The sequence below is a fragment of the Cupressus sempervirens genome, chromosome 4 (genome assembly GCF_028749045.1).
Source record: "Cupressus sempervirens isolate cs-2001-9-10 chromosome 4, ASM2874904v1, whole genome shotgun sequence".
NCBI lineage: Eukaryota > Viridiplantae > Streptophyta > Pinopsida > Cupressales > Cupressaceae > Cupressus > Cupressus sempervirens.
Window position 1 is genome coordinate 29,796,223 of NC_143121.1, and position 16,503 is coordinate 29,812,725.

Sequence of the window (16,503 nt, forward strand, 5' to 3'; positions counted from 1 at the left end):
TTGTTTGGCCTGGAGATGAGGAGAATAGTGTGCAAGGATATGGCATGCAGGGAGATAGAACAGATTACCGGCCACCTATGGAAGGTAGAGGCCCAACTCCAGGAGGGGTCTGACAAGGTTATAGGCAACCTCTGGTGGAAGGAAGGGTGCCAATGCCAGGAAATGTTGGTACTAATGACGATCAGAATATGATGCATGTATCTGATTGGAAAGATAATCACAAGACAGGACAAGAGGAGGAGCTGCTTCAGATGGCGGGTAACTCAGAAGTTATGTTTCTTCCTTACAAGAATACTGATATCGCAGAGGAAGGGACAGAGGAAGGGTCTGATAAGATATGATAAAATAAATTTATTAATGTCCAACAAGAGACCACAAAGTGTCTAAGGAACTGAAAGCATACAACGAAGGCAACGGCCAACAGTGGGAACACCAAATGGTGACAGAAAAATGAACAAACAAGAGAGCAAAGTACCCACTAACAGTCTGAAGCATTTGGATAATTTGGATAATTTCAGAATTTGTTTTTGGGAAGCAGAGATAATGAGTTTCATGTTGCCTTTGAGAAGAAGCATAAGTCTGATCTTCCTTTGAGTTTTGGTGTTTGCATTGCAAATGTGGATGAGTACATGCAAAGGGCCGAAAATTCTTATATGAATAAGAAGTACTCACTCATGGTATAAGTGTTGAGATTCAAGAATTGTATCAGCAGTTGAACTAGAAGAGTTATGCTAAAACAGAGGAGGCAAAAGTATGACTGATCAAGAGTATTGCTGATTCTGGTACCAGAGAAACTGCTGTGTGTTTGTATGATGGTCCTTTTCTGGATGAAGGAGAAGTGTGTTTTCAATCTGCAGAAAGTAGATTATTTTTTGTTTTTGTTCAGACCTGCAAGGCAGCCCAGCAAAGGCACAAACTCTGTGAGCTACCAACCAGCAAAGGCAACCACAGAAACATTTTACTAACCCAATATTGGCGTACTCACACCTGAAATTTCTTCCACTAAGAGCTAAGGACTGAGGGTATGCATTCTGCCAAGATCGCAAGGGGCACAGTCCCGGCCTCATCCCTTACAATGTCATAGCCTTGCACTCAGCAAGACTTGATCTCTGGTGGGCTCATTGAGAACCTTTCAAGTTCACCAGTAGATCACGGGCCCATTGATGGAAGTAGAATTATTTATTATGGACTGATGGGAAAATTAGTGCTTGGTAAAGTAGGAGCAGAAGATGTTTTTGTTTGTGATCTGACAATGTTGAGATCTTCCCAAAGCCTATTCGTTCTCTGTGATCAATAAACCTAAAGTGTGGGATATCTCTGTGAGCTTCCTTTTTCTATTGGTGATTGGTCTTCAAGTAAGAGATTTTGGACGTATGAAACCAAATCACCTACACAACAGCTGGATTGGGGAATATCTCTTTCTGACATGCAATGCCAGTATTCTGGCACGAATCTTTTTCCTCGCCGGTTCTTTAGTTGTAACAGAAAAAACTCTTGGTCTTCCACTTTCAGTAGATGGAAGACTGTTTATAGTATTGATAAATGGCTATTCAAGTGGCTGTTGGATTGTATTGAGAGAAATTAATAAAACTGAGAATCTCAGGTTGAAACTTCTCTGTGAGCTCACTTTCTCTATTGGTTTTTGGTCACCGTTTGTAATAGCTTTGAGTTGAAGAATGTTCTACCTGACATAAAATGCCAGTATTTTGGTAGGAATCATTTTCTTCAACCCTTGTTTACTTGTAGCTGAAAATCTCTGTCTTTTGTCCCTGTATTTGTGTTTCATTTACTCTGTTTTCTCGCATTTCTTTGAGCTCAAGATCAACATTTTGCATCTTTCAGGTTCTTTCTAAGAAAGATTCTAAGAAAGATACTTGTGCATAAGGATTCTACTTTAGCACTAACAATAAAACGATTGAGGTTAAACAAAGAAATTTGGACAATTTAATTAAGGCTGAAATTATGTTTTTTCTGGGTTGTTCCTGTCTCACTCATCAAACTCTTGATGCTTGTTTGATCCAGCTCAAACTCTCATCTTTGCAAATCGTTGTCTATTATATATTTAAAGAGATGTCTCGAACATGATGTTACTATGCAATTTTAATCTTCCAATGTTTAACCCTTTGATGATAATTTTCATCACATGGTTGCAGACTAAGTGGGTTCTCCTTGCGGCTCTTGTATCTGTTGTGGTTTGGAGACATGCCTCCCCGGAGGTCCTGTGGGCTGTAACAGGCAGCATTCTGAATGAAATGAGCTCAAAAACTTTAAAACGAATAATAAACCAACCACGCCCTGCTTCTGCAATTGGCTTGAAGAAAGATCCTGGGATGCCATCTTCGCATGCACAGAACCTGGCGTATATTACAACATATGCATTTTTTATATGTATGTATTCCATCTACAGCCCTTTCCCTGTTTGGATTATTAATACATTTGTTGCTTATACATCAAGACTGGAGGATTTAACTCATAAAAGTCTGATAAGTAGGAGATGATTTAACTGTGGAGGAAACTCCGTAGTTAAGCGCGCTCAGGCTGGAGTAGTACTGGGATGGGTGACCTCCCGGGAAGTCCCGGTGCTTCACCCCTGTGAGCATCACCTAGATCCAATGAGTGCTAAGTGTTCCATTTATTCTCATGAGAGATGGATTCATGTTGAATCACTACTCATGAAACATGGGTCATCGAGTTTGACTCAAAAATCACACAGTTAAATCCTGATATTCACATCATAAAAGTCTCTTTATTCGGAACCAACCAACTTTGCACGGGTAAGGATACAACTATTTTTAAAAACAGGGGACCTGGGTACATGGGTATGTTTAAAGTCTTTTAATATAATTTGGATATTTAATAGAAAATCTGAAAATATGAGTCAGGAGTCGTGAACTTTCAAAATAAGAAACCTAAAAATATGAGTCATAGCATGTGTTGAATGTTTAAACTTTTGCAGGAGTAGTGAACTTTCAAAATAAGAAATCTAAAAATATGAGTCATAACATTTGTTGAATGTTTAAACTTTAGATATCTACAAAGAAGATAAATTTTAAATATGAATTAGAAGATCATATAATAACATATTGTAAATGATAAACTTCTAGTTCTAATGTGAACAGTGAAAATCGGAAAAAGTTTTGTAGTTTACTGTTAATCAATATTGTATCAAAGTTTCAAATTGATTACATATTGAATTAAACTTGATAATGATGTACAAATGAAAAACTGAAACAAAAATCAGACGTCTTAAGTCTTAATCTAGGTGATAGCTTTATTAGCATTTTGCAAGAGAAAATTTTGTGAGCTAATAAGGCATGTCCCTTTGCAAGGTTTGTACCCAGGCAAGTACCCAAACACCTCAGGTTTGCCTCCAGTGAGCTCAAGAAATGGAAGTTTTGGATCAGAAATATTGTAATGCCCCGCCAAGGGATCCAAAGAATTCCACTAAGTTTGCCAAACAATTTTTTTTTTTAAAACATGAAAGATAAACCATTCATAACATTTGCAGAAGCAACAGAAACAATTTGAATAAAAGTACACATAACATAACATAACAGATTACATTCTTTAAGGATCCCTTAACGTTGAATCACGTCTAATCATAACTAATCCTCCAACATCACATCCTTATGAAATAACCATGATACATCCAATATTCTTAAACAATATACAAGTGTCCTTTTTAGTAATTACATTTTAGTTTAGCTCAATCATCCACTATACAAGTTACGAGGTATGAAAAGCTTAAAAGAATAAACATCCATGTAAATAAAATACATCATCATCCAATATTAATCCATGATGCAATAACAAAATGAGACCACAAACCATACATGATACATCATCACAAAAGACATAAACATCCATCATAAAAGATAACCATATATCACAAACATAACTAACTAAGTGCACGGTTCCTCCCAACCGTCAATAGCATCATTAGACCATCGTGGATCCTAGCCATCCCTTCGTGCGTAACATTCCAAAGCACCGAAGAGATCATCGACATTATCATAGTAGGAATGTCACTCCTAAAAACATCCTACTAACATGCAAAGTAAAGCATAATATATCATCAACTAACATATGCATATCATCAATGTGAGGATACATACCAATAAATACATCCATCATAAGGTATATCATTTATCATAATGATCCAAGAACATAATGAAGATAAATACCAACCAAGAATACTCCAGCCACGGTGTCTCAATGGATCTCAAATGATAAGAGTGATAAAACACTACCACCCGACCGCGTGGTACCTAAGTGGTCCACTCCCACCGTGCTGAGGAGATAATCTCAAGTCCCAAACAGGATATCAAAACCACAAAGCATAAATCTCTTAAGTTCAGGAATCCTAAAAGTATACTAACTCAAAGGTTCCAACACACACAAAATCGACATCTAATTCTCAGAGGCACACAATCACATGTAAGAAACCTACTATGCAAGCGGGAAAGTGTCATCGCATTTATCACGTACAAGTTACCCTGACAGTTAGCTAAACTCCACGGGTCCATATTGATCTCATGCGGCCACTAGTATCCTCTCATACTGACGAGGCATACTACAGAATGCAAGGTCGCAACCATGCGTTCTCACTACTCCCATCCTAGCCTGTACAAGCACTCAAGGCATGGGCAAGAACATCAAAACAATTATCTTTTTAGGTTCATTTAATCTCCATTTAGTGTGTAAATGTTATCACTTATTAACCAAACTTACAATGAGTTACCCTGACAACCACTTAGGGCCCCGACCCCCATTGCAAGCCACTTCCCGACACTACAAGTAGATTACCTACCCTAATGCTCATGGAATCATAAAATCACCACAGTCCTATACAAGCGACTGTAAAGAAAATCCAAAAGATAATCCATAAAAAGAATCATTAGATATCTGCAAAATAAGCATCAAATATCCATAATAAGAATCATCAAATCTCCAAGATAAAAATCATCAAATCACCATGAGCATTTGAAAAGCATCTATAGAAAATCATGACCACAACAGTTCTCTATTGGCAACTGAAGGCATCACTGATAATCATAAGTATCCATTGGTTCTCAATAAACAAAATAAATCATCACATCCATTGGTTCTCAACAAGCAACCAAGAATATTTCAAAATCATACTGATTGAAGACTCCAAAATTGGTTGAGTCAAAGCATGTCACAACATGACATCATCAAGAAATAAATTCACATTTTAGTCCCATCATGGTGACTAAAAAATAAACCAAGGATAACTGATTGATGACTCAAAAATGATTAGCTCACGTATCTCATACACATACATCTTAGCCTCACACATGAAGACTGATGAACAAATACAAACATTTCATAGAGCATACGATCACATTACCATGGTTGGGCTTATAAAGATCGAGACCAAATAAGATCAACATGCCAACACATCTCATAACCCCCGAGCCTCTGGTAACAACCTAAGACTGGTCAACACTAGCCAACCCAAAAACCCAAAACAAGAAGCATATAGAATACACGATGCAGACACATGTTTTGGTTTACTAAATTCACATAGTTGAATAATGTGTAGGGGTTTCCAGTTTTCTGTTTGCAAGAATACTTTCAAGTGTCTTAAGTTTCATCATTTGACCTACAAGTCAACCCATTTGTTCCCCCGATAGCATTATCCCTCCATTATTAAGAATTACATTCTAGGAATAACTTAAGGATAAATATTTACTCATTAAATCAATTGCTTTATTTGCTAAGATCCATATTACTAATTTGAATAACTCTTCCTTAATGTTATTTCTACATTTCAATATAATCAAGGGATCATTATTCATTTATAAAAGAACCAATTATCAATCTTCGAATAAGAGGATTATAACTTAATTAAAATGATCAATTAATTAACATAGGTACACCATCCATGACCTATTAACATCTAATAGTTTCCAATTCAATATTACTCAGTCTCACCATTAAAACATCTAAGGTTATTATTCAAGTCATGAGAGTACGACTTATCAATTTCGATGTAAATACTTCACAACTTTGCTAGAGGAATCGATATTAGCATATCAATTGAAACTTTATTACATAACTTAATTATTAATTAAATCTAATTAACTCTAGTTAATTGATTTAATTAATAATTGCATACCCATAGCAACGTTCCAATTAATATTAGTTGACATACAGTAGTTTGTACGTAGAAAGCCAACTTCAATACAAATATTAATATTTCAATAATACTAATAGTAATAATGAAATCTTATCCATAATGACCACAATCATCATACCAATATCTTCTTAACATACTCGTATCAATGATAATCATATATACTCTATTTCATTAACATTTGAGTTGATAATAATTTAATAGCTAATAACAATCTATGATGGTAGATTCTTCATTACTTTACTAACAACAATGTCACTAGTAGTTTGAATATAACTTCCTTAAGATACAATCCCAATATACGAGTCATTAAGATAAATACTCAAATAAATAATCTATAATTTCCTTCATGCACCTCATAGGCAAATCATTTATCTAAAATAATCTTTAATGATTTAAAATGAAATACCCGTTAATTCATAAAAAGACCAATTTCATAGCAATATAATTTCTATTAACCAAATACAATTATATTCAATTAAAAAGACCAATTTCATAGCAATATAATTTCTATTAACCAAATACAATTATATTCGATTAAGATTAGTTATATAACCAATCGTATATCTACAATCAGATTCAATTAATTTATTTTACTATTAATTAAGGATTAACAAGCTTAATACTTATATTATTGTCCCAACCATTCTTTTGTTATCAATAACTAATAGAACTATCAATAATTTTATTAGTTAAAATAATCTATATTTAAATGATAACATTCTCACGTTATTAAATTAATAAGAAGTAATGTTATAATTTTATTGACAAATATTATTATCATCACCTTGTTAATAACTATTAATTAACAATTGAAATGACTAATAATATATATATATATATATATATATATATATATAAGGACTAAACCAAGTTTCTAAGGGCGCATTTTGTCTGAGCGCAACATTAATATCCACAGCAGCACCGTGAGATCAGTCTGTGCGGAACCAAGTTTCTAAGGGCGCATTTTGTCTGAGCGCAACATTAATATCCACGACAGCACCGTGAGATCAGTCTGTGCGGCCTGCTGCCCGATCGCAGGTATGCAAGTACCCTGCAGACTAGCAGTACGCCGCCGCCGAAAATATAAAGGATGGGGAGTGCGGTGGTATAGCCACCCCCCCATTATATATATGTTTTAATAATGTTTTTTTTGAATAAACGTTTTCAAATGATTCGGGCTTTATTAAAAAGATTTTCAACTGTGAAAACAATTCGACTTTTCAACATATATATATATATATATATATATATATATATATATATATATATATATATATAAAACTACCAATATAATTGAATACCAGTTCAATCTCATAACATATATTTATACCAACATTGATATTATATAAGCAAAGAATAAAATACTTTGCTCTTGCGTCGTCACTTTTATGTCAGTGCCGAGGCAGCCTGACTCGGACTGCTCACGGGTACGGGTACTCTGCACATATGTACGCTTTCCATCGTGTACAGTAAGGGGGTACAGGATTGGGAATCCGCCCAACAACAAAGTTTGTAACCCCATCTGCAGGCTACGTGCGATCGCTCATACGTGTTGATATAGTCATATTCCACTTCTAACATTAAACATTTTCTACTAATCGTGCGTTAGTTAATAAACACCGGCCCCTCTCATGCGTATAGTCCCATGATTTTGATAAATCGCAGATTGTTGGGAAAGGACGAAGCACCTCCTTTATGACATTTAAACGTTGTTCTTTCTTTACATCCGTTCCATACATACATACATTTATAAAGATGATTTTGTTGTTTAATTAAAAACAATCTCAATACTATCTTTCCTTAATAATAATGAAGAATATATATATATATATATATATATATATATATATATATATATATATTGATAAGTGAACTACCACCAATCATACAAACTTCGAATTAAAATCTCCATTTAAATTTCCTTCTATTATCACATTCAAAGTCTTGTAAATCTAAATTTATCCAATAATTCCTCTAGTGGATTTGGTTATAAGTCTTAAAACCATTTTCAATTCTATTTCAATTTGATTCTAAATCGAACCCAAACCTGTTTAGATCTAATTTCTTCTTTAATTGGATCTAGGGTTTTCTATTGTTTTCTTCTCAACCAAATAGCATATCTAAATTTCAATTTCTAATTATAGATTGAATAACAAGGAGTATTCAGACACATCTAACGGACACGATGAAGATAGGAAGAGAAATAGTGCAAAGAGAATATGCGATTATCACGAGTGCACCTGAACACTGATGCTAATTTTGCCATGCCTTAGAAGTCCATAGGAAATCCTTTCCTTCTCCATCATTTGCAATCTTTCTAAGATCCAAGCCAATTGAATCCTCCAAGTGACTAGAAGTGCTAAAAGAAGCATAGAAGCATATAGAACATATGAGCATATGAGCCTCTCCAATGCATGTAAGCTTGAAGCTTCCATTTTAGCTTGAAGCTTGTAGCTTGTGGCTTCCATTCAGCTTCTACTTCAACTTGTCCAAACACACTAGGAGAGCCTCTATTTAAAGGCCTCTAAGATGCATCTAGAGTGTCTCTAGAAATAACTAGAAGATAAGCATGACAACCAATCATGGGTCTTCTCCAACCTTTTAGATGAGTCTTAAGGTTGTAGACACCATGTGCTCAAATAAAATGCTAACTTCTAAGTGTAGACAACTAGTGCATTCTTAGAGTGCAAACTTCTGTGTTGTTTACATGACAACTTTCAAAAATTTGCTAACTCCTACGTGAGCACATATTAAAATAATGCACAATCATTAATTAATCTAATATTTGCTTTACTCTTTTCAATTTAATTTATTTATTTATTAAATCTCATGCACTAACTTTTATAATTCCACTTTTCAATCTTAATATATTTATATTTCAGTCACATGAAATCTAGAATCTTTTAATAATTTAAAATATATTTTCCACTTTTAAATTTCATTTTCAAAACTTAATTTGCTAAAATATTTATTAGCTTTAATAATAATATTATTTAGTCATTTATTTAAAAATGAGCTCCAAATATATTATTATCAAAATAAATATTATCACATTCCAAATTTAAACTTTTAATTTTTTATCTTCAAATTTAATAATTAATTTTTTAATTAATTAAATAAAATAAATATTAAAATACCATATTAATTTTCTATTTAATTAAACCATTAATTAAATCTTTTAATTAGGCTTAATTAATAGAAAATACATCAAAAACTCACAAGGTAAAAATATGAAAATCCATCATAGCCAAAATACATACAAAATCAAACCAAAGGTTTAAATCACGAATTACGTCATCTGACGCATTCGAAGGGTACTCAATTTAGATACTTGTCCTAATTTTCTAATTAGAACAAATGGCTTAAAGGGTTGGAATTTGGACTTGAGAGTTTATCTCCTCTCTCTTATCATTGAGATAATGTGATAGGGTACGCTCATCCTGACAATTCAGGGAAGTCGATACCTGGTACCTGCAACCTGCATAAAAGCCATACATGTACAAGCACAATATATACTAAACTAAACAGGGAATGACAGGAAGTGGTGCATCGTGTAGATCCCGACTAGCAGGTGACTACGACTCCCTTCCTTAACCACATCAGACATGCCATACAAAAGCAAACACGCAAAGCAAACACGCACGCCATACACATGCAAGTATGGGGTAAGTATCCATAATAAAACACATATGATAATAAATCATCTTACTAATCATCATTAATAATTGCAAACACTGAAAATAATCATCATACATACATGAAATGTAGAGTCTAAGTAATCTCATCACATAATAAACTGAATCCATAGCACACTATCTGATAATCCCAAAATAATGCTGCTAACCAACAACATAAAACTAGCTCTAAAAGAGTTTAACAATGATAACAAAGTGCGAACTAGAGGCAGGGACTACAAATATAAATTTGATATTTTCTACTATGTAACCATCATAAAGCTGGCAAAATGAAAATAATATAACAGTTTGATTTATTCTAAAAAGGAGGAAGTGCTAATGTTTTTGGAAATTTGAGATAGTTTTCTTGAGAAGGGGATATTAGATTTAGAAGCTGTAGTTAGCTTGTTTGCTTACGCTGGGGATTCCCAACTTACTATTTATCACCTCATACACTCCTTTGAACAGTCCTTAACATTTGGAGACTCTTCTTGGCAGATAAATGTTCATTCACCCTGTAATTGATGGGCTTGGCAGTAAATATCTGGGATTTTAAGTTCATGGGAGAAAATTAGTCTCAGAAAAGTAAATTTGCACTAAGACTTATGGTTTATAGATTCTAAATCAAAAAGTGAATTTCGCTAAAGATCCATAATCGACAATTTGTAAATTTGCACTAAGATTTCTGGTTTATAAATTCTAAATCAAAAAGTGAATTTCGCTAAAGATCCAATAATTGAAAATTTTATACGACTGTGAGAAAAAAAAAACCTAAAATTTGATGTCAATGAGAGATTATAAATGTACGCTAGGCAATGTGGTCCAATAACTAATATATTCTGGACTGCTTTTAATTCTTTTGTCGTGTTTTAAGAAGCGTATTATCTGAGCACTGTTTTCCATTGACACCCTAACATATGCACTCAAATGTTACGGAGACATTATCCTTTAGAACATTCACACTAGTGGTTTCATGGGTTTAGATTTTTCTTTGACCACTTGCATCTCGTCTCTTATGAATTGAGTGTTTAGTCAAATTGTCATATCTTGAAAGAGAATATTTTTGTTTTATTTTTCTCTTATATGTATTATTTTTTATTATAAGGTATATGGACAATTTCTCACATCCCTTACGAATCTTGGGATAATCTATAGAAAAACGTTGGATATCGGAAATCATGAGTGCTCGATGTTGTACATTGGAGAAGCTTTAATGTTTAGTTATATTCAATTGAATGAAGAGACATGAAGGCTTTTTAAAACAATCACTTTGTTTGGAAGAAGAAAGATAAATTAATTCTTAAAATTCGTTATGGAGGTTCAAAAAGTAGATATTAAAGGTCAATTTCTCAAATCAATTGTTCAAAGATTGGCTTATGCAATTAATGATTGGGCGTTGATTGATGGTCTAGCAATGATTCTATGTCTCCTCTCTAAAAGAAACAAATAGACTTGGAGGAAAAATTCCTTATTTTGAGATTGAGTTAAATGGATCATTTCTTGAATCACCTTGACTTAGAGTGGGCTGTTTGGTTCTTGCAACTATTTGTCCTATAGAGCCTGTTGTGGTTTAGCTTGTAATTTGTTGGTGTTGGATGTGTTTGAAAGTTATTTCTTTTATTGTACAAGGTTTGAAATCTTTTAAAAATCCTACTTATCATAATATACAATATTAGAGTTATTACCTCTTCCACATTATAGAAAATGTTCTCAATCTCTCAAAACAAACATTTTAATGATTCTATGTTTATTTAGACCCAGTGAAAGAAAAAACTTTCCAACATTTGTAACCATAATAGTAATGCCTTAAAACATAGTACATGTATACTATATAATAAAGACAAGTATCTTTGTACATGTTTCTTTTACATTTAATTTGATTTGATGTTTGGAATTGGTTTATATGTATTTAAATCTTTTCTAAAATATATAGTATTGTTAAGAAGTAAACTAAGCATTTTCAGTTTTTTTAAAACTTGTTTACTAAAAGTCTTTAACTCATTAAAACAAACTTGATTACTAAAATTTCACTTTTTTTGTTAATTTATATTTTTTAAAAATATTAAAATAATTTTCATATCAATTTCAATTTCAAAAAATTTATGTTATTGCTTTTGTATTAGTGGATGGTTGGCAGGGATTCAATACATTCACTTTGAGTATTGCATTTACAATCATCATATGGGCAATAAGCATGGTAAGTACATCTTTTGCAATATGTTCTTTATATGTTTATATTGTTTGGAAGCTTAAGCTTGTGCCTTTAACCAATGATACTTAGAATTTGTGTTCTTTAAGAAGAATTAGGATAAATAAAAGTCAAATTATAGTATAGTTCCTATATCCCTTGAGAGCCTAACATTTTCCACTTCAGCCAATAATGATTACATTAAAATGTTTCAACTTTTGTGTTCTCAAGGATCTCTAATTTGTTATGAAGCTTTGGTGTATCCAATCCATATCAATAAATTAGTTGTTACCTTAGGGACTTAAGTAAATAAAAATGTTAATCTCTATATCAAATATAGTTAATATCCATTAATTATATTCATATCCAATCATCATGTATGTATCTATAGTATGGATGATGTGTGATAAAAATTTAAGAATATCATTTAGTTTAAACTAAATGTGATATGATATAGTTAAAAGTATCATTGCTCCCAAAGTATAGTTGGTTGGCACACACAATAACAAGATGCAAGTTACAAGACCAAATCATTGTTCATTTACATGACTATGAGTTGAAGATGCCTTCACCCAGATGAATATAGGTATTATCATGCTTGTCATGCCCATTTTTACTTTGTTTTATTTTACGGTTATCTTATAAATGAATTAAATCTACAATAACTAGAGGAAATTGCAAAAATAAAGAAATATATAAAAAGGGATATATATAGTAGACCTATTCAAGGAGTAGATAGGTGACCGATCAACATCCCTACAATCCCTACTAGATAGAATAGCTCCCACAATAGAGAACACCAAGATAACTCACATAATAATGCACTTCTTGGATATTGGTTGAATTTTCTATATACAATGAGAGGTCTTACTTATATATGAAAATCATGATGAGGTATGAAAAACCCTTGATACAAATATAAAATGCATACGAAAAAGTTAATTACCTTGCCTAAGTGACTAAAAATTAAATAAGGTGAAGATGGCCCATTATAACCATCTTTTATAGAATGACACGTAGGATCTAAATTAAAGGGAATAGTAATGCTCAAACAAAAATATGAGGACCATCAAAAAATCAATGATAAGCTAATAGTATACAAATGTCTCATAAAGCATAGAAAAAGTAAAAAGTAAACCTAGTGAGTGCAAAACACCTCTCCAAAAGATATTGTACAAATCCATTGCAATATATGAGAAGAAGAAAAGTGATAGGAAAAATGACGATCCCCTAAGGACTATTTCTACCACATGTAAAATAAAATTCCTCTTATAGGAGAGAAAGATGAGAGTAATGTGACCCCCTAGAAAATTTGAAGCAATAAACTCCATGTTCCACAAGGAAATGTTTTCTCTAAAAATTGATATGAAAAGATAAACCATACAACCTAATATCACATGTGGATATTATGATAAGAATAAACATACAAAAGATGATTGAATCTATCATAAAAGTATCGAGATGGAGAAAAATCTTCTTTCTCATATGGTATTATATTACTTGAGCCTTTAGTTCCAATACCTATAGAATCATTATATGGTCTCACTAAGACATTTTGCCAGATCCCATCATTTGGGAATGAATAATGTAGTCACACATCTTGCATTGCTGACTCATCTTCCATATTATCGATTACTACATTTATTTTTTTTCTAACTCACCCACAAGTTACGTTGATTATTTGTGTTAGGAAATTATCATTATCTTTACAGATTCACTTGATTGTGATGCATATGCACTTAACATTTCCTATTTTTTTGGTATAATCCAACATTCTTGATTTGGATGGAATCATTGTGTTAGGAACCTGTGTGTTCCTTCTGTTTATTTTGTTAGAGTAGTGTTGTTGGACGCATATGCTTTGTAAGTCGTCCCGTGAGTATATTTTATTATCCCACATGCATAGGTAGTATTACTTTTCTAGATCGTACCCAGTATATAAGAATAGGTTGAGGCCCTTGATGGGCACAGACGAATTTATTGTATTGAGCTTGCTCAAAGGAGGTTACCCCCTCGAAGTGGCCTGCGATCAGTAGATTCATTCTGAGTTCTGCTATCACTTTGTATTCTGTTATTCCGAGCATTCTCACGATATTGCTATAAGGAGGTTCTTCACATCTGGTATCAGAGCACTCTCTTGGGCTCGCTGGGTGGAAATTACATCAAATTTTTTTTTTTTTCTGTCGTGGCCTTCAGGTTCCTCTCACTTCTAATATCTCTTGTTATTGCAATAACTCTTTTCAGTTGTTAAAAAAAAAGAGTAAAAATTTTTCTGTTTTTTAGTCATAGCTTCCTTGTTTGCTTTCTGTTTCTGCTCATACTTCCGCCGAACGTCTGCAATATCATTTCGCATACTTCCTTCCTTGGCGACCCAACCCCAAATTTTACATATCAAAGCCCTAAATCCCTCATTTATCTAATTTTAGGGTTTGCCCTATCTTTTTCACCTCTCATCCAATCGCCACCAAACTGAGCCAGAAGATTCAATTCCTCATTTTGCTCCCTTCTCCCTCTTGGACTGTTCACCTCATTTCGCCTCCCTACCCTTGAAACCCTCATTTTTCTTTTTCCCTTATCCCCAGATAGTCTCCCACCACCCGTCGAACACCCATTTCCTATATGAGTTTTACCCAAATCCAAGTTTGCCGTAACTAAAAAAGTTTTTGTTTCTCATCTTCTACCCATTCCAAAAAAAAAAAAAAAAAAAAAAAAAAAAAAAAAAAAAAAAAAACCTTGTTTTATGGTTGTTACGCGTACAGGAGCAAAAATCATGGAAGAGGAAATTGCATCCCTCAAAACCAAACTTCAAGATATGGATGACAAAATTTTGGGTCTTAACTTTCAGCAGTCAGCCATGAGCCGAAACCATTCAGGAGATACTGGGTCCTCTTCTGGCAATTTTCGTGGACCAAAGCTTGATTTTCCACGCTTCGATGGTTCTGATCCGACTGGATGGATCTATAGGGCAGAGCAGTATTTCAGCTTGCATAATACTTTGGATAACCACAAAGTCCCCCTTGCATCTTTTCATTTGGAACATGAAGCTCTTCAATGGTTCCGTTGGTACATCAAGGCTAATGTAGGCCCAACGTGGAGAGAATTGTGCACCCTCATTTTGGAGCGCTTTGGCCCTAGTTCCTTTGATGATTTCACAGGAGCACTCACTAAACTGCGTCAAACAGGCACTGTAAGAGAATACCAGACAGAGTTTGAAAAATTAGCTAATTACACAGAGGGCTTGTCTGATGAATTCTTCCGCAGTTGTTTTGTCAGTGGTCTGAAGGATGCACTTCGCTCAGAAGTCAAAATGTTTCGACCTACTGCAATGATGGAAGCCCTTGGGTTGGCTAAGTTAGCGGAAGACAAGATTAGTGCTCTACAACGCTCCAGATCTAATTTTGTTCCATTCAGAAATATAGGTTCTCACAACCCTCCAGTCATACCAGCTCCCAGAACTACTCCGATCAAGCACTTGTCTGAAACAGAGATGCGAGTCAGGCGAGACAAAGGGCTTTGTTATAATTGTGATGAGAAATGGTCTCGGGGCCATAGATGTGTTCAGCAAAAGCTCTATCTCTTGGATGTGGATTCTCCACCGGAACTGGAAGAATATGTAGATGCTCAGGAAACAGTGGATGATGAGGTTGAGCCTCACCAGCCTGAACCTCCTTCACCAGAAGCTCCACCAGAGATATCTGTCCATGCTTTGGCAGGAGTCACTACTCCACAAACCATGCGAGTCCAGGGTTTCTTCAAGAAGATCCCTCTTACTATACTCATTGATTCTGGTAGCACTCATAACTTCATTGATCCACGAATAGCCAAACAGGCTGATTGCTTTATCCATCCCTGCTCTAGCTTTGAAGTCATGATTGCCAATGGGGGCACTTTACCTTGTAAAGGGAAATGTCGCAATGTGCGTCTCTCTATTGGAGATTATAACATGCGCTCTGACATGTTTGCCTTACCCTTAGGTGGCTGTGATGTGGTTTTGGGTGCCCAATGGTTACGCACTCTTGGCCCCATTCTCTGGGATTTTGCTGAACTTTGGATGCAGTTTTCAGCCGAGGGGCACCAACACACTTTGAAAGGCTTACAACCAGGGTCTCTCAGCATCATCAGTTCACACCGTATGGAAAAACTTCTTAAGAAGAATTCACATGGTGTCATCGCTCAGCTCCATTCCATTCAGATGCAGCCATCAGCAGTCTCTAGCACTCCTGCCGATCTCCAACACATTTTGGACAAGTATTCTGGTATATTTGCTGAACCTGTGGGATTACCTCCTTCTCGTCCAGCGGACCATCGTATTCAGCTCCTTCCTAGCAATGTTCCGCCCAACATCAGGCCCTACCGCTACCCATTTCATCAGAAGACCGAAATCGAGATACTTGTCCGTGACTTACTGAAGCAAGGTATTATTCGCCCTAGTACCAGTTCCTTTTCTTCTCCCGTTCTGCTTGTTCGCAAAAAAGATG

General features: G+C 34.4%; 1 protein-coding gene across 3 annotated transcripts in view; it reads left to right on the forward strand.

Annotated features, from left to right (window-relative positions):
- LOC149559793 (lipid phosphate phosphatase epsilon 2, chloroplastic-like) overlaps positions 1-16,503 on the forward strand; it is a 101,021-nt gene that overhangs the window by 12,676 nt on the left and 71,842 nt on the right. For 2 of the 3 annotated variants that reach the window (XM_089824294.1, XM_089824293.1), the window contains 2 exons: positions 2,154-2,388; positions 11,961-12,034. In XM_089824294.1, the coding sequence (XP_089680420.1) occupies positions 2,154-2,388; positions 11,961-12,034 (309 nt within the window). The remainder of the gene's footprint in view (positions 1-2,153; positions 2,389-11,960; positions 12,035-16,503) is intronic. The other variant, XM_089824295.1, reaches the window with a different exon arrangement.